Genomic DNA, 19,883 nt, shown 5'->3' with positions numbered 1-19,883 from the left:
AGCTCAGGGGACTCCTCTTGCTGGGTTAGGGCTGGGCAGTGGAGCTCCGGGGACTCCTCTTGCTGGGTTAGGGCTGGGCAGTGGAGCTCAGGGGAGGACTTGGCTGCTTTCAGAATCCACAGTGTAATCCATACTTTAGGGAGGGAAGCCTCGCAGCACTCAGAAGAGACAACGCAAAGCAGGGCCCAGCAGCCAGCAAAACAGAGAGCTTCGCAGTGTTGGCAGTCTGGGAAAGCCAGTTAGTGAGCCAGGAGCAGACCAGTCGTAGTCCTGTGGGCCACTCTCAGCTGTGACAAGACCATCCCCTCCTCATCACCAATTGTTTTAATTTGGACCCAAAAGAGGTCTGTGGGTGTCGTGGATGGTCTGTCACGTGCAACACAAGGGAGTAGACTCACACAGGAAGGCCAGAAAACGAATAGAATTTAGTGCTCACAGGTCCTAGAGAAGAAATGACAGCCACACAGGGTGTTGAATGGGGGCCAAGACAACAAGTTGTAACTGTAGGAGAGAGCTTCTGTACGGCAAGCAGGGTGCGGTCTTGGGGTTACTGCATGCTGATGTCTTATTAGTTAGTTTAAAGGCTTCTAGGGCATTAGTGCAGGAAAAAGGGGAAGTTTTAATCATGGGGCACCCATATGGGGCATGGCCTGGAGGGGCAATGAGTAACTACAGCCAGTGAGAGACTGAGTTACAAGATAATAATAAGTTCTTATCACTGGAAACTATACGGGGTATAGCCAAGAGTGCTAGTTAATGAAGTGAAAGGGCAACTAGGAGGAATTAATAATGGATGCTGAGACAAATTATGTAAACCACAAATTGGCCTTATTACACTAATTATGAATATTATTAAGCCAGACATAATGGAAGCTTAGGAGTTAGCCAGAAGAATGGAAGGAAGAATTGATTCCAACTCACGGCAACCTCATATGTGTCAGAGTAGAACTGTACTCCATAGGGTTCTCAATGGCTGATATTTTGGAAGTAGATCTCCAGGTCTTTCTTCCAAGGCACCTCTGGGTGGACTCAAACCACCATCCGTTAGCTTAGCAGCCAAACACATTAAGCCTGAGAAAACCGGTTTCCTGAAAGTCATTTTTAAGTCAAACAATAGTCTAGCTTAATTAGTAAAGAATGTTCTCCTTGGGCATTGTGCTCTTTTAAAGGGTTACTTATGTGCAGTCAATTTCAACAAACAGCTTCCAAAGGTCAGACTAGAATCTATATTTAGGGTAAATCAGTAATTTTCTGAATTGTTCTTCAAGAAAATGTTGCATGCCCACAAGTCGTTATGTAAACACTATTCCGGCCCTTTCTCCATGGCAATATATAACTACTAGCCATAAACTGGAGTATATATAACAATCTGTAAAAGATTTTTCTTCTTTGGAACATTTTTGACTCTCTAGTCAGAAATGCTGCCCTGATTTGCAAATCGTAGGTTAAATAAACTTCAGTCGATTTCTGTTATTGGCTTAGTAAGATTTCTGTTTCAACAGAGTGGAGGTGCCAGGGAAGGCCATGTGGGATTCCACGATCTCTCTCTTCCCCTGGTGTGGCCACAAGATAATGGAGTCTCAGTCAGTCTGGGACTCTGAGTGACCGTGTGGCACAAAGGCCCTGCCAGTCTGCCTGGGACATACAGTTGGAGTAAGAAATAAACTTTTGTTTTGTTAAGCTATGCTGATTTGGAGGTGGTTTTTTACCTCCGCATAAACTAGTTTTTCCCCGACTGAAGCAGGAAACACCATTATTTTTTTGTTTGTTTGTTTATTGTTGTAGTTTAAGTGACAGTTTACATTTCAAGTTAGTCTCTTATACAAAAATTTACACATAAATTGTTATGTGACCCTAATTGCTCTTCCTATTGTGACAGCACACTCCTCCTTTCTACCCTGGATTTCCCGCGTCCATTCAACCAGCTCCTGACCCTCTCTGCCTTCCCATCTCACCTCCGGACAGGAGCTGCCCATTTAGTCTCACGTATCTACTGGAGCTAAGAAGCACACTTCTCATGAGTATCATTTTATGTCCGACAGTCCAGTCCAATCTTTGTCTGAAGACTTGGCCTCGGAAATTGTTTTAGTTCTGGGCTGATAGTCTGGGGCCATGCTTTCCAGCGTTCCTCCAGTCTCAGTCAGACCATTCATTAAGTCTGGTCTTTTTACTAGAGTTTGAGTTCTGCACCCCACCTTTCTCCTGCTCCATCAAGGACCATCATTTTTTTGATGAAGGTGACTGAGATATAGTAAAACCTGCAAAAGCCAGAACCTGTGTAAGGGGGAAACCTGTCAGAGGAGGAAAATCAAATATTTTACACTAATAGAGAGCGATAGAAAAATGGTAAGACTACACCCTGTCAAAGGCGGATGACTTAGGAAACCCAGGAAAACAAAGCAGTCCCGTTGAGTTCCGGCTCTCACAGGTTTCACTGCGTATGACTTATGGGATGGAGAGATTGGAACAGGGAACAAATTTTTAGGAGATTATAAGAGAGTAGGGCGATGCTTGTACGGAACTGGTTGCACTCACCACTCATGTTAGTTACCTAATGGCACGTAACAAATTGCCTGAAAAATTAGTGGTATGAAATAAAATGAAAAATAGACATCTTACTTTGATTGCAAGGGGTTTCTCTTACCCATGAGCCCAAAATTAACAGTAAAAGACTGACCAAAAATACTGTAAAACTGTTAACTTTTTTTTTTTTCAACCAGGAACTGCTAAACTACTTTGCAACACTGTTAACTTGTTGTTTCCAGCTTTAAGGGAAGGAGGCCCAGTTTAACACAGTGATTAAATCTTTGCAAACCCTTTTGCGACAAAGATATTTGTTAACCATAAACTAGCTCAGAGTTTATCTAATGTGAAGAATGTAACTTCAGATAATTTCCCTTGCTTCAATTGAGAGATGAGGTACCTTCTATGATTTTAAAAGGAGCCCTGGTAGCACAGTGGTTAAGTGGCTCAGCAGCTAACTGTAAGGTCCACAGTGGTTGGAACCCACCAGCTGCTCTGCAGGGAGAAAGATGTGGCAGTTTGCTTCCAGAAAGACTACAGCCTTGGAAACCCGCAGGAACAGTTGTACTTTGTCCTATACGGTCACTGTGAGTTGCAATCAACTCAGTGGCAACAGGTTTGGTTTATTTATTTATTGGTTATCATTTTAAAACCTCTGGACTACACCTAAAGATTGTACAATGAAAGCCCTCACCCCGCAGGCCAGAGACCGCCTAGTGTCAGCTGATATCAGTAAGGGGGGTCAAGTTTCAATCAATCACATTAAGATTTACCAATGGTTGGTTTTCTATTCTTCTCCCTCTTCTTCTCTTTATAAACTGCAGTGTAACTAGCCTACATTGAGCCATTTGTTTTTTTAGAATAAGAATGGTCTCCCTATATGCATATAGAATAACTGCTCAAACAAGCCCCATGTTTTCATTTCTTCATGCTTTGATTCCTTTTTTAACAGTGGCTTAAAACAACAGTCCTGGCTTCTGTGGGTCAGGAATCCAGGAGCAGCTTGCTGGGCAATTCTGGCTCATGAACCAGTAACTAGTTGCTATCAAGTCGACTCCAACTCCTGGCGACCCCATGTGTGTCAGAGTAGAACTGTTCCACTGGGTTTTCTTGGCTTTAATCTTAACAGAAGCAGACTACCAGGCCTATCTTCCGCAGTTCTGCTGAGTGGGTTGGAACCGCCAACCTTTAGGTTAGCAGTCGAGCACAAACTGTTGGCGCCACCTAAGGACCTATACCTTAATAAAGCTCTTTTATATATATATATATATATATATATATATATATATATATATATATCTAGTCTCGGGCCATATGGGGCACTTATTGGGCCATCCTTTCACACGCTGTCATGTGTCAGCAAGGCAACTTAGCATAATGGTTAAGATTGTGGAATAGGATTACCCAGGGCTGCTACTTTACTAGCTAGGTGATTTGGGGCAACTTAATTTCTCTGTGTCTCAGTTTCCTCATCTGGACCTCCCTCACTGGGCTGCTAGGATTTCATGCATGAAGGACCGAGCATAGTGTCTGACACATAGTAAACACTCTATGAATGTCAGCTATTATGATTATCCTTCATTTTCATCAGAGGGCAGCCATGAAGCCTCCACCCTTATCTGGGAGAAGGCAATGGTTGGGGGTGAGGGGCAGGAATTACAAGAGAGGAACAGCTCTGTCTGATGTGCCATAACCCCACCACCCCTCAGAGCAAGGCCCAGACAACATGTCACTGAGGCAGAGTGAGTCCCCTACAAGGGTGAGCCTGGGAGGAAGACACCTCAAACCAGTGGTATGCTGGTCGGCTCATGCCAGCTTGTGAGGGCCAAGTGCTAAATTTTCAGGAATTTTGAGAGCAAGTTGTTAAACCGTTGGTAGCTTAAAACCAGCCACAATGGGAGCATTTACACCACAGAAATTGGTAAATGCCAAGCCGGCTATTAAGCGTTTACCTGTATGCCACTGCCTCTAACTTAATGTCTGCTGCTCCGTTCTTGGTGTGTGTGTGTGTGTGTGCTTTAGGTGAAAGTTTACAGCTCAAGTTAATTTCTCATACAAAAATTTATATACATATTATTTTGTGACATTAGTTGCAACCCCCACAATGTGACAACACACTCCCCCTTTCCACCCCAGGTTCCCAGTGTCCATATAACCAGTTCCTGTCCCTTCCTGCCTTCACATCCTACCTCCGGACAGGAGCTGCCCATTTGGTCTTATGTACCTGATTGAACTAGGAGGCACACTTCTCACCAGTATTATTTTTTGTTTTATAGCCCTGTCTAATCTTTGTCTGAAGAGTGGGCTTCGGAAATGGCTTTAGTTCTGGGTTAACAGTGCTGCTCCATTCTTCCTGGAAAGGCAGGAAGACGGAAGCAAGCTTATTTTTCCCTGGAGTTGTTCCATGTGGGGCTTCAGCCCCCCACCTCCAGGACCACCAGCCAAGCCAGCAACGGGCTGGAGTTGACCCCTCCATCATTCTCAATAGGCCTCAGATCTCCAGTCACTCTCCACCTCCCTGCCCCCAGAAGCCCTGAATTTCTCCAATCCCTACAGCCAGCCTGGATCAACCCAGTCCCCCAGGTGCCCTGGGCTGGAGCTGCTAAGTTTGGTCACAGCACTGGACCATTTGACCCAAACCATGACCACAGCCACACCAGGGAGCACTCACACCCAGCATTCCCGAGGACAACCCTGAGGGGAAGTGTTTCTACTCCACTTCCCAGTGGGTTAGCATGGACTGTCTCGACCCCTCCCTGGGGAATAAGCTGGGAATAAGACCAAGTTCACCCAGCTAAGCCCCCTTTCTCTCTCCTGGCTCTGCCAGCCACAGAAGGGGCATACTGGCCTTCCCTGGGCAGGGGGAGCCCACCTTCCTACCCAGCTCAGCTCAGAAGTAACATTCATGCTCATTATCTGACACCTGAGTCAAGTGGTTCAGACTCCAAAGGCAGGAACCCCTAAGATCTCTGTGAGGCCCTGCCCGACTTTGCCCCATTCTCTCTGCCCTCACCTTCTACTGCTCTACCCTTGCCCACTCTGCCACATGGACTTTCTTCCTGCTCCTGGAGAACGCCAAGCTCGTTCCCACCTCAGGGTCTTTGTCTTTCTGTTCTCCTCCAGCTGTTTCCCTGGCTGGTTCCTCTTCACTTCTCAGGACTCAGCTCAGAGAGGCCTGCCCTGCCCACTCAACCTCCATTATATGACCCTGGTTTATCGCCTCATAGTCCCCGAATTATTCCATGGATAATTTCTTTGCCTGTTTAGTGCCCTCTTCTCCTCAGAGTTCTCCAGGGCAAGGTCTTGTCTGTTCTGTTCACTGCCGTGACCCCAGTGACTACAGCAACGTGTGAACAATGGCAAGTGCTCAACAAACATTTGTTGAATGAATAAACTGAACACTATTTTGAAAAAAATGATTATTTTTCTTTAATAGCAAAATAATATATGTTCTGTAAAACCTGGAAAATACAGCAGAGAAAACACAACTCAGAACTTTTATTAACACTGATAATCAAACTGCAAGTCTCAGTTGCCCTTTCTCTCTGTCTCTCCTGTGCATGTAGATAAAATGGTGTGTGGGCATGTGGGTGCACAGGTGCGTACAGTCCTTCCAAGCCTTCTAAGAAGGCTGGGCCTCTCGGGGCACTCAAACTCTTACCCCCACCCTTCTGCACCCATCCTGTTCCTGAGGACAACCCTGAGAACACCCTTCCTCAAGGACCTTCTCCGGGCTAGGGGCTGTTAAAGAGTAAGGCTTTGCAACATCACCATGAGGTAGCTATGGTCGGCCCCATTTCCACATGTGGGAACTGGGCCTCAGAGAGGTTGGCTGATGAGACGGAGGCCACACAGCTGGCAAACACAAAGTCAGGATTCCAACAGTCTGGAGGCCCCAAAGCTTCAGTTCTCTCTATGGTGCCATGGAGACTTCAGTCACCGAGTCTAAGTCTGATGGCCTGCCCTCTTCAAGATACTGCTCAGAGCAACAATGAAAGCTGGGATGGGCAGGAACCCTGGGTCCAAGGAACGGGCAGTGCCATCACATCCACCAGTCCATGGACTCTTTGGGGCAGGCCCTGACAATGACCATACAATGGGGCAGCCCTCTACACAAGATCTTCTCGGCCTCCTGACCCTCCCACCCTAACCCCTGCAGCTCAAGGACCCTGAGCTTGGGCATGGTGAGGCAGGAGGAGAGGATTTCAGTGGGAGAGGGCATTTCTGGGGTGATAAGTGGGCCCAGCAGGCACAGACTCTCCAGAGCCGGCATTCCCTCCAAGACTGACAGGCCAGGGGCAGAGAGGCCCCTCACAGTCAGCCGGATCTTGCGCACATCTCGGAGGTGGCGACTGATGGCCAGGAGTGTGCCGTCGGCTGAGAGGGTGCAGCCAAGCACCTCCAGCCTCTGCAAGTAGCTCATCTCCTGCAGGCTCGCATCCAGCCCCGTCTCGGTCACACGGTAGGTACCACCAAGCACCAGCGAGCGCAGGGCACGGAAGCGCGTCAGGCCCTGTAGGTGCTCATCACGGAAGGCGGGGACACGGTCTAGCACAATGCACTCGAGCAGGGGCAGCACTGTGGGGTCCTGCTCCTTGAGGAGCCAGGCCATGGAGATCTCACAACTGTGCAGCTCCAGGGTTCTCAGGGTGCAGGGCAGGCTGGTGATGGGCACCATGGTTAGGTCGGCCACGTGCAGGCAGAGGCGCTTTAGGTTGGGGCACTTCTGACCCAGGGCCCTCATCAAGGCAGGCGACAGCTGAGGGGCCTGGGAGCCAGAGAACAGGTAGCCACCCATCCGCAGGGAATGAAGCCGAGATGCCATGTACCGACGAAGAAGGTGCCACATGACTTTAGGCCGCATCTGTAAGAGCCAGGGATTGGGGTGACTGGGTGAGACACAGGGCTTCCAAGGCCCCAGCCTGCCTGAAGACAGACACACCCTGACGGGGTTTCATGTGTTCCCCTGGGCTTCTGTCCTTCCCTTGCCAGCCTCACCCTGGCCACTGACCTCCCCAGGGCAACAAGATGGTGTGACTCCACCATTTTGACTTTCAGGACTTTGAACAAAAGCAGTGAGGGAAAGAAAATGATAACTGATCTGTCCTTAGCACAGAGTGAATTCTCGTCCTCTCTCCTAGAGGAAGAAAGAAAGCAAAGCAACCCACCAGTATTTTACCCCTTTTGGAATGACCACCTCTAGTAGAAACAAGCAACACAAATATAACTGAAAAAGGCAAAAACTGCTCAAGGTAAAATTAGGTCTAGATTAAAAACATAGTCTGTTATAGACTGAATTATGTCCCCCCAAAATATGTGTTGTAAATCCTAACCTCTATACCTGTTGTTATAATCCCATTAGAGAATGAGCTGTCTTTGTTATGTTAACGAGGCTGGATTAGTATAGTGTGTATCCTGAGTCAATCTCTTTTGAGATATAAAAGAGATTAAACACGCAAGCAGAGCAAAGATGGGGGAAGAGAGATGCCAAGCCACATGAAGACTGTCCAGGAGTAGAAGCTCAGAAGAGACAAGGACCTACCTCCAGAGCCAACAGAGAGAGAAAGGCTTCCCCTAGAGCCGGCACCCTGAATTCAAACTTCTAGCCTCCTAAACTGTGAGAAAACAAACTCCTGTTTGTTAAAGTCATCCACTTGTGGTATTTCTGTTACAGCAGCCCTAGATAACTAAGATAGAATTTGGTACCAAGAGTTGGGTGTTGCTCTAAGAGATACCAAAAATGTGGAAGTGATTTTGCAATTGGGTAATGGGCAGAGGCTGCAACAGTTTTAAGGTGCCTAATAGTAAAAGCCTATATTGCCCTGAAGACTGTTGGTAGAATTATGGACATCAGAGGCAATCCTGGTGAGGGCTCAGAAGGAAGTGAGGAGAGCCATTGAGAAAGTCTCCATCATCTTAGAGAATACATATGGCGCCAGCAACAGAATGTTGCTATAAATGTGGATGTTAAATGTGCTTCTGGTGAGGCTTTAAAAGAAAATTATGAACATGTGATTGGACAATGGAGGAAGGGCAATGCTTTCTATGTGGTGGCAAAGAACTTGCCTGAATTACGTACAAATGTTTGGTGGAAGGTAGAACTTGCAAGTGACGAACTTGGTTATCTGGCTGATGAAATTTCTGAGCAAGATCCTAAAGGGGCCATGTGGTTCTCCTTGCCACTTACAGTAAAATGCAAGAGGAAAGAGATACACTTAAAAACAAACTGTACAAAATGAAAACAAAACTTAAAGATTTAGAAAATTCTGTTGTACAATTCTGTGTCCTAGAATTTTCACTAACGACATGGCTACACAATGTTTTGTTAAAGAGATTAAGCCTATGACTGATGGATCTAACCAACTACCACAGCAGAAAACCCATCAGCTTAGACCGAAGTGGACACAGAAAGAGTGAAAGAAAAGAACAGTCTGCCTCTTGGAATTCTACACGCAGGAAACAGGCCAAAAGAGCTACATCTGTTGTCCTCCAAAAAAAGTAAAGGACCATCCCTGGGGCAGCTCAGATATCAGCAGAATTGTTCGAAGGAGCACGGGAAGCAGGTCCTTCTTGGTTTCAAAGGGTGGGGACACAGTTTCCTGGATCTCAAAGGGTGGGGTCACAGCCTTCTAGGTTTCAAAGAGTCAGATCTTTGCCAACTAGGTTCCAGAATGTGGGGCTGCAGTTAATGTGTGCCAAGAGGGTGGGACCGACACCCAAAGCTGAGGGGGTAGGGATGCCATGCCCAAGGGGCAGAACAGAGCTTTCTGGGGCCAAAGGGGTGGGGTTGTCACTTAGATAGACTAGGAGAATGGGGCTACCCAAAGCTGAGGGAGCAGAGTTGCCGTCCCAGTAGGCCTGGAAGGAGGAGCTGAAGCCCAGGGCTAAGGGCCTCCACCTAGAATCCAGCGGGCATGGCCAACACCCAGCGTGGAAGGCAGGACCTTTGCCAGATGGTCCCAAAGAACAGAGGATTATTTTAAAAATTTGAGAGCTAATATAAACTGTTCTGCTGGACTTTAGACTTGCTTGGTACCTGTTATCCTTTTTTTCCCTCCAATTTCTCCCATTTGTAATGGAAATGTCTACTTATGCCTGTTCTACCACTGTACTTTGGAAACAGATAACGTGGAATCTAGATTTCCCAGGATCACAGATGAAATGGAATTTTGCCCCAGATGGAATAAGCCTAAAGTCTGACCCATATTTGATTTAGATGATTCAAAAGATGAGATTTGGGACTTGGAGTTGATTTAAGACTTTTGGGATGATGTGATGGGGTGAATGTGGCAAGGACATGAATTTGGGGGGGCCAAGGGTGGAATGTTGTGGATTGAATTATGTCCCTCCAAAATATGTGTTGTAAATTGTAACCTCTATGCCTGTGGTTATAATCCCGCTTGGGAATGGGTTGTCTTTGTTATGTTAATAAGGCAGGATAAGTATAGAGTGTATCTTAACTCAATTTCTTTTGAGATGTAAGAGATTAAACAAGTGAGCAGAGCAAAGATGGGCAAAGAGAGATGCCAAGCTACACGAAGATCACCCAGGAGCAGAAGCTCCTCCAGAGCGTGCAGAGAGAGAAAGCCTCCCCCTAGAGCCAGTACCCCAAATTTGAACTTCTAGCCTCCTGTGTGAGAAAATAAATTTCTGTTTCTTAAAGCCATTTTGGTATTTCTTTTATAGCAGCACTAGGTAACTAAGACAGTCTGGTACAATGAAGGCTGCAAAAATTAACCCTGTGAAGTTAGACTTGCTAGACAAAACAAAAACATTACAAAATATAACTACTGATAGCATTGTGTATTTTACATTAAAAAAAGAGAGAAGAAAAGAACAGAACAAGGAACTGCATAGCATAAAATTTATTGAGTACTTTTGACAGAGGCATCAATCTGCCTGACCAAATTTAGATCTGCAAGTTTGGGCCCAGGGAAACAGATTCACTAGAAATATTGGCCACCAACAAGTAACTTACAAGGGTAGAAGCCGTGGCTGGTAAAATTTTAAATGGGCTCAAAGCCAATGGATGAATGAACTCTTCATTGTAAAACAGATGAGAAAACTCTTTAAGTTTGAAAATATAAAATATTGGCCAAGATGTGAAAAAACACATTTTCTCAAGCCCTGCTGGTGTGAATCTGTGTGGTTACTATGGAAAGCAATCTGGTGGTTTCTATTGAAATTGAAAATGTACACACATACTACCACCTGTTTTATTTTACTTTATTATTGTACTTTAAGTGAAAGTTTACAATTCAAGTTAGTCTCTCTTACAAACATTTATGCATACATTGTTATGTGACCCTAGTTGCTCTCCCCTATACTGTGACAGCACACTCCTCCTTTCCACCCGATTTCCCGTGTCCATTCAACCAGCTCCTGACCCTCTCTGCCTTCTCATCTCGCCTCTGGACAGGAGCTGCCCATTTAGTCTCATGAATCTACCTGAACTAAGAAGCACACTTTTCACAAGTATCATTTTATGTCCCATAGTCCAGTCTAATCTTTGTCTGAAGAGATGGCCTCAGGAATGGTTTTAGTTCTGGGTTGACAGAGAGTCCGGGGGCCACCTGTTTTATTTTTTAAATATATATATATATATATATATGTATATATATATTTGTATTTTTGTGTGCTCAGAATCTCTCTAGAAGGGCACACAGAAAATAAGAACATTTACTGCCTCCAGGGAAGAGAAATGGGTGACTTGGGGGACAATGATGGGAGGAGACCTTTTCACCTTTTACTACTGTGCATCTTTTGAATTTTGAATCCTGTGTAATTATTAATCAATGTTTTAATTTGTTTAAATGCACACACCGCCTGATCCAGCAACACTTCTTTTTTGGGATTTACCCTAGAGAAGCAATGGTTTCTGGCAGCATTGTTTTAACAGCAAAACTAGGGGAAAAACTAAATACATATTGCTTAGACAATAGCCACCTAGGCAGCAACTAAAAGCAAAGTATACCTACAGACAGTAACATAGACAAGTCCACAAAACTTGAAGAAAAGAGAGTGGCAAAATGATAGCATGACAACGGGAATATGGAAACAGATCACGGTGATGGTTGAACACCATGATAAACGTAATTGTGGCTGTTAGGTGCCATCGAGTCAGTTCGGACTCACAGCAACCCTACATACTACAGAACGAAACACTGACTGGTCTTGTGCCATCCTCACAATCGTTGCCACGTTTGGGCCCATTGACGCAGCCACTGTACCAGTCCACCTCATTTGAGGGGCTTCCTCTTTTTCACTGACCCTCTACCTTACCAAGCAAGACGTCCTTCTTCAGGGACTGGTCCAGCCTGATAAGTGAGATGCAGTCCTACCATCCTCACTTCTAAGTAGCATTTTGGCTTCTTCCAAGACAGATTTGTTCATTCTTCTGGCAGTCCATGGTATATTCAATATTCTTTGCTAACACCATAATTCAAAGGCTACAATTCTTCTTCAGTCTTCCTTATTCATTGTCCAGCTTTCACATGCATATGAGGTGACTGAAAATACCATGGCTTGGGTCAGGCACACCTCAGTCCTCAAAGTGACATCTTTGCTTTTCAACACTTTAAAGAGGTCTTTTGAAGCAGATTTGCCCAATGCAATGTGTCGTTTGTTTTCCTGACTTCTGCTTCCATGGGCGTTGATTGTGGATGCAAGTAAAATAAAATCCTTGACAACTTTAATCTTTTCTCCGTTTATCATGATGCTGCTTATTAGTCCAGTTGTGAGGATTTTTGTTTTCTTTATGTTGAGGTGTAATCCATACTGAAGGCTGTAGTCTTTGACTTTCATCAGGAAGTCTTTCAAGTCCTCTTTGCTTTCAGCAAGCAAGGTTATGTCATCTGCACAATGCGGGTTGTTCGTTAATGAGTCTTCCTCCAATCCTGATGCCCTGTTCTTCATATCATCCAACTTCTCGGATTATTTGCTCAGCATATAGATTGACTAAGTACAGTGAAAGGATACAACCCTGATGCACACTTTTCCTTATTTTAAACCATGCAGTATCCCCTTGTTCTGTGGAACGACTGCCTCTTGGTCTACGTACAGGTTCCTCATGAGTACAATTAAGTGTTCTGGAATTCCAATTCTTCACAATGTTATCCATAATTTGTTATGATCCACACAGTCGAATGCCTTTGCATAATCAATAAAACACAGGTAAACATCTTTCTGGTATTCTCTGCTTTCAGCCAAGATCCATCTGACTTCAGCAATGATATCCCTCATTCCACATCCTCTTCTGAATCCAGCTTGAACTTCTGTCATTTCCTTGTTGATATACTGCTGCAACTGTTTTTGAATTATCTTCAGCAAGATTTTACTTACGTGTGATATTAATGATATTGTTCAATAATTTCTGCATCCTGTTGGATCACTTTCTTTAGAATGGGCACAGACATGGATCTCTTCCATTCGGTTGGCCAGGTAGCTGTCTTCCAAATTTCTTGGCATAGACAAGTGAGCACTTCCAGCATTACATCAGTTTGTTGAAACATTTCAACTGGTTTTCCGTCAATTCCTGGAGCCTTGTTTTTCACCAATGTCTTCAGTGAAGCTTGGACTTCCTCCTTCAGTACCATCAGTTCTTGATCATGGACTACCTCGTCAAATTGTTGAAAGTCGACTAATTCTTTTTGGTACAGTGACTCTGTGTATATCTTCCATATTCTTTCGACGCTTCATGCATTGTTTACTATCTCGCCCACAGAATCCTTCAATATTGGAACTCAAGGCTTGAATTTTTCTTCAGTTCTTTCAGCTTGAGAAATGCTGAGCACGTTCTTTCCTTTCAGCTTTCTATCTCCAGGTCTTTGCACATTTCATTTTTATACTTTGTCTTCTCAAGCTACCCTTTGAAATCTTCTCTTCAGCTCTTTTACTTCATCATTTCTTCCATTCGCTCTAGCTACTTTATGTTCAAGAGCAAGTTTCAGAGTCTCCTCTGACATCCATTTTTGTCTTTCCTTTCTTTCCTGTGTTTTTAATGACCTCTTGCTTTCTTCATGTATGATGACTTTGACATCATCCCACAACTCGTCTGGTCTTCAGTCATTAGTGTTCAATGTGTCAAACGTATTCTTGAAATGATCTCTATATTCAGGTGGAATATACTCAAGGTTGTACTTTGGCTCTCGTAGACTTGTTTTAATTTTCTTCAGCTTGAACTTCAACTTGCATATGAGCAACTGATGGTCTGTTCTGCAACTGGACGCTGGCCTTGTACTGACTGATGATACTGAGCTTCTCTACCATCTCTTTCCACACACGTAGTCTATTTGATTCCTGTGTATTTCATCCAGCGAGGTAGTAGCCGTTTATGTTGAAAAAAGGTAGTTGCAAAGAATAAGTCGTTGGTCTTGCAAGATTCTATCATGCAATCTCCAGGGTTGTTTCTATCACCAAGGTCATATTTTCCAACTACCAATCCTTCTTCTTTGTTTCTAACTTTTGCATTCCAATCACCAATAATTATCAATGCATCTTGATTGAATTAATTATTAAATATAATTAATGTCACTGAACTGTACATGTTAAAAATATTGAGACGGTAAATGTTTTCTTACATATATACTTAGCACAATAAAACAAAATGATACCATGAAACCAAGAGGGAAAAAAACAATACAATATATTTTACATGGTATCAGGGGTTGAACTGTGTACCCCAAAAATATGTATTGTAAATCCTAACCCCTATTCCTGTGGTTATAATCCCATTTGGGAATGGGCCTTCTTCGTTATGTCAAGGAGGCAGTATTAACGTACAGTGTGTCTTAAATCATGAAGCCCTGTTTGCACAATGGTTAAGTGCTTGGCTGCTAACCCAGAGGTCGGTGGTTTGAACCCACCAGCGGCTCCACAGGAGAAAGATGTGGCAGTCTGCTTCCATAAAGATGACAGCCTTGGAAACCCTATAGGGCAGTTCCACTTTGTCCTATAGGGTCACTATGAGTTGGAATAGACTTGATGGCAGCGGGTTTTTTTGGTGCCTTAATCAATCTCTTTTGAGATATAAAAGAGCAGATTAAGCAAGCAAGAAAGTAAGCACAAACAGAGTGGAAGATACATGCCACACAATCATCTAGGAACCTAGGAACAGAAGCTGAAAAGAGACAAGAACCTTCCCCCAGAGCCCACAGAGAAAGAAAACCTTCCCCTGGAGCTGGCGCCCTGAATTAGGACTTCCAGCCTCCTAAACTGTGAGAAAACAAATTTCTGTTTGTTAAAGCCATCTACTTGTGGTATACCTGTTACAGCAGCAGTAGATAACTAAGACATATGGGTATAATTATTCCCATAATAATGGCTAACATTTATCACCTACTGTTTGCCAGGTGCAGTGCTTAGCATTGAACTAGAAAGTTCAGGCAGGACCTGGTCATGCAGCAGGTACACCAAGGGAAAAGTCTTGGCCAGAATCTCATTTGCAAGTAAACGGTAGAGCTAATACTTAAACATAGCCTTACTCCAAAGCCCCATCTCGCTCTTGGTGACCTCTGCATTTTCCAGTCCTATACAGCCACATGGGTGTAAATGCATAGAAGATGGGCTGGAAGGAAATATCAAGCTGTTAACAGTGGTTATTCTGGGGAAGGGAGACAGCACCAGGGAATAACTGTCAAAGGCCTCTAGCTTCATCTGTGGTAATATTTCAGTGTTTTTACAAGGAGAATTATTCATGGTGTGTAATTTTTTTAAATTAACTTTCCACCAAAAAACAAAACCAAACCCACTGCCCTCGAGTTGATTCCAACTAATAGCGATCCTATAGGACAGAGTAGAACTGCCCCATAGGGTTGCCAAGGCAGTAAATCGTTACAGAAACAGACTGCCACATCTTTCTCCCTCGGAGTCGCTGGTGGGTTCGAACAACAACCTTTCAGTTAGCACCCAAGCGCTTAACCACTAAGCCACCAAACCAAAAAAAAATCAAACCAATTGCCATGGAGTCAATTCTGACACATGGCGACCCTACAGGACAGAGGACAACTGCCCCATAGGGTTTCCAAGGAGCAGCTGGTGGATTCGAACTGCCAACCTTTTGGTTAGCACCCTGAGCTCTTAACCACTGTGCCACCCAAGCTTCTTAATTAACTTTCACTAGTATGTAAATTAGAAGTCCATGGGTGACAAGCGCAAATGGTTAAAGCACTCTACTACCAGCAGAAGGTTAGCAGTTCAAACCCACCCAGAGGCACCTGAGAAGACGGGCCTAGTGATCCACTTCCAAAAGGTCAATCCTTGAAAATTCTGTGGAACAGTTCTACCCTGCACACATGGGATCACCAGGAGTTGGAATTGACTTGAAGACAACTAACAACAACAACAAAGTGTGAAAATTATACCTCAAAAAGAGAGAACTATAAACAAATGGTAGGCTCTTGCTAATGATGTATATGCTAAACTTTCAGAATGAAGCAGACTCATGTCTGCAGCTTCATTTGAGATGCATCGAAAAAACAAGATGGATGGAAAGAAGGAAGGATGGATATATAGGTGATAAAACAAATATAGTAAAATATTATTGGTGGGTGTCTTGGTGTTCTCTATAGTACTCTTTTAACTTTCACATGTGCTTGAAAATTCTCATAATAAAACACTGGGAAAAAATAACTAACACATAAAAAATAAACATTTAAAAAGTTGATATCAATGAAAACTTCTATACAGAGTAACAATCCCTTCTCTAAAACCCTTGGGGCCAGATGGGTTTTAGAAATCAGAATTAATATGGTGCAATTACCATATATAATACCATCAGTGTGGTCTAAGGCAGCACCCCATAATCAGGTTAATATTTTTCAGTATAACATAAGAATATTTATTCTAAGTGGGATAGGGAAAAAACATTAATAGCCTCAAACCAGTTCAGGTCAGGTTGATCACCAAATGAATTTATGCCAAGCTTGCAAAAAAAACTTTTCACTTTCCAAGCTTTTTGATTTTGGAATTGCAAATAAAGAACTGTAGATGTTGTAAAACACAAATGACCCTACCCCTCAGAGACTGCACTTCCAGGTTTCAGGGTAGCTCAAATCTGGACACTAGGAGACAGACACAAGGGCACTCTTTTTACAATGTGTGGAACAAGGACCAGCAACATAGGCAAAACCTGGGAGTTTGTTAGAAATACAGAATCTTCAGCCCCACCCCAGACCTAGTGAATCAGAATGTGCACTTTAACAAGATCCCCAAGTTTGCAATAGCAAAAAGTTGGAAATAACCTGTCTTAGTTATCTAGTGCTGCTATAATAGAAATACCACAAGTAGGTGACTTTAACAAACAGAAATGTATTTTTTCACAGTTAAGGAGGCTAGAAGTCTGGATTCAGGGTGCTAGCTCTAGAGGAAGGCTCTCCGATCTCGGGGAAGGTCCTTGAGTCTTTTCAGCTTCTATTCCTTGGCGATCATGGTGATCTGCAGATGGCATGGCATCTATCTTGCCCCATCTCTGCATGCTAGCTGCTTGTTTAATCTGCTCTTTTGAATCTCAGAAGAGACTGACTTAAGGCACATCCTAAACTAATACTGTCTCATTAACACAAAAAGTAAACCCATTCCCAAATGGGATTATAACCACAGGCATGGGGGTTAGGATTTACAACACATATTTTGGGGGGACACAGTTCAATCCATAGCAATCCCAAATGTATATTAAGAGAAAAATGATAAACAAATTGTGATGTATTCCTTAAATAGCAGTTCAAAGGAATTAACTAGATTTACATGTGCCAATAAAAATAAATCTCAAAAGCAATGTGGTGTAAATAAAGCCAGTTGTAGACAAAGATATACAATAGGATAAACCCGTTGCCATCAAGTCAACTCCAACTGATAGCGACCCTATAGGACAGAGTAGAACTGCCTCACAGGGTTTCCAAGGCTGTAGTCTTTATGGAAGCAGACTGGCACATCTTTCCCCCGAAGAGCAGCTGGTGCATTTGAACCACCAATCTTAGATTAGCAGCTGAGTGCTTAACCACTGCACCACCAGGGCTCCGTACAGTAGGATACCATAAGCTAAATAGTAGAATAGCATTATCTGAACTTGAAAAACATATTAGCAATATTGTATATTACTAACAGACACACAGGAAATAAAAACATGAAAGGAAGGATACAAAACCACTTGATCGTGGTTACCTCTGAGGAGTTTCAAAAAGTACAAAAAAAAATCTATAATGTTTTATACGCACAGTAAAATCTGTGAAAGCTGGAACCTGTGTAAGGCAGAAACCTGTTAGAGAGGGAAAACACAAATAGTTTCCACTGAAAGGAGCAGTAGAAAAGTAGTAAGACTGCACCCTGTCAAAAGTGGAAAACTTCCAAGACCCGGAACAACAAGGCAGTCCTTTGACTCTCACAGGTTTCACTGTATATGTGCACACATGGACAATCTGCAGCAAACAAGGCCAAAAGTTAAAATAGGTTAAATCTAGATGGTGAGTATGTGGTTGTTGGTCAGAGTATCCTCTTTGTGTATCTGGGGAGCCCTGGTGGTGCACTGGTTAAGAGCTCGGCTGCTAACCAAAAGGTCAGCAGTTGGAACCCAGCAGCCGCTCGTTGGAAACCCTATGGGGCAGTTCTACTCTGTTCCGTAGGGTCGCTATGAGTCGGAATCGACTCGACGGCAATGGGTTATGTATATCTGGATATTTGAAATATTTCATAAGAAAAACTAAAGAAACAAAATGTTAATGGGAGAGCATGGGAATGGTTAGGTTGCACTATTCTGAAAATTAATTCTGGAAATTAAGTTGACTCTGAAAAATGGTTTATCCATTAATAGTTACTACTTGATAATGTAAGCATACCACCATCACCACCAGTTGCCCTGGAATCGATTCAGACTCATGTTGAGCCCATGTGTGTCAGGACAGAACTGTGCTCCAAAGGGTTTTCAACAGTCTGTTTTTCGGAAGTAGTTCGCCAGGCCTTTCTTCCCAGGCACTTCTGAGTGGGCTGGAACCGCCATCCTTTTAGTTAGCAGCCCAGCGCTAATGTATTTATTGTAATGCTGACTATATGAAGAAACTGCTCTAAGCCCTTTCCCTGTACGATCTCAGTGAATCCTCACTATAGTCCCTGAGACAGGTACTGTTTTTTATGCCCACTTTGGAGTTGGGAAAATTGAGGCTCACAGGGACTGGGTAACCTACCCGAGGTCGCAGAGGAGAGTTAAGCGATGGGGCCGGGATGGGGCCGTCTCGCAAACCCGAGCTCGAACCCCAACACACCGCCCCAGGGCGGCAGGAGTGGTCCTCCCGCCCTCCCCGCATACCGTGTAGAGCGTCAGGTCGACGTGTCGCCACAGCCATTGGTCGTCCACCAGCCTCTTCCAGCAGTGACAGACCCTGGGGGAGGGGACCCGCCGTTAGAACGACCCCGGCCCCGCCAAGACCAATCTGCATCTCCGGGTGCGCCCCCCTCCCGTCCTTTCCCCCCGAGGGGCGGAGCCGCACCTGGAGATGCGGATCCGGTCCCGGACCGGGAGGTAAGAGAAAATCTCCAACAGGACAGAATCCGGCAGGTCGGTCAAAGACGCCATGATCCCACAGAAGCACACTTCCACTTCCGGCTAAAAGGACGCGGGGGCTGGCGCCTCAGGGCGCCCAAGGCTGCGGGAGGTGGAGGACTGAGAGGAGTGCGAGCAGGGAGGCGGCCGCAGCCGCCAGTCACCGGAGGGGAGACTCGTCTTTCCGCTGGCGAGGACGTGGTTAGACCAGGGCCCGGATCAGCCCCGGGTCAGGACTAGGTGCAGAGAACCCCACAAGGCACAAGTCTGGGAGGACCGAGCTAGAAGTAGGGACTAGGCTCGGGGGGCGTGGTTAGAAGCTGGGACAAGGCTCGGAGGGCGGGGTTAGAGGTTGGGACGAGAGTCGGAGGAACGGGTTAGAGGCAGGCGAAGCTTGGAGGGCGGGGTTAGAAGCGGAGACCGGGCTCGGAGGGCGGGGTTAGAAGCGGGGACAAGGCTCGGCGGGCGGGGTTAGAGGCTGGGACGAGGCTCGGGGAGCGGGGTTAGCAGCGGGGACGAGGCTCGGAGGAACGGGTTAGAGGCGGACGAGGCTTGGAAGGCGGGGTTAGAAGCGGAGACCGGGCTCGGGGGGCGGGGTTAGAGGTGGGGACGAGACTCGGGGGGCGGGGCTGTAAATGACGACCAATCCCGGCAGGCGTGACTGGCGCGGGAATCTGGCACCGTAAGCGGAGTCGGGGGCGTAGAGGAGGCTGAGGGGCGGGGCTGAGGACGGTCACCAAGCCCTGAAGGCTTGACTGGGGCAGGAACGAGGCTGGGGAGGGGCGGAGCGAGGTGGGGGCCGAACCAGAAGCGAAGGTCGTGGCGGAGG

The 19,883-nt window shown here is 45.1% G+C and overlaps 1 protein-coding gene across 2 annotated transcripts; it reads right to left on the bottom strand.

The window, feature by feature from the left end:
* Positions 1–6,565: 6,565 nt before the first annotated feature.
* On the bottom strand, positions 6,566–19,087 carry FBXL12 (F-box and leucine rich repeat protein 12). Of its 2 annotated transcripts, XM_004378371.1 has the most exons (3): positions 19,002–19,087; positions 18,821–18,893; positions 6,566–7,387 (listed from the first exon to the last, which is right to left on the bottom strand). In XM_004378371.1, exons 1-3 carry the CDS (start codon positions 19,085–19,087, stop codon positions 6,566–6,568), a joined length of 981 nt encoding a protein of 326 aa, XP_004378428.1. The 2 variants fall into 2 exon arrangements, with proteins under 2 accessions (XP_004378428.1, XP_023588870.1); XM_023733102.1 differs by lacking the exon at positions 18,821–18,893 and having other exon boundaries at positions 19,028–19,087.
* Positions 19,088–19,883: the final 796 nt, after the last annotated feature.

This window comes from Trichechus manatus, unplaced genomic scaffold (genome assembly GCF_000243295.1).
Source record: "Trichechus manatus latirostris isolate Lorelei unplaced genomic scaffold, TriManLat1.0 scaffold00057, whole genome shotgun sequence".
Lineage (NCBI taxonomy): Eukaryota > Metazoa > Chordata > Mammalia > Sirenia > Trichechidae > Trichechus > Trichechus manatus.
Note: the sequence above shows the minus strand (reverse complement) of the source record. Positions and strands in the feature narration are given on the sequence as shown.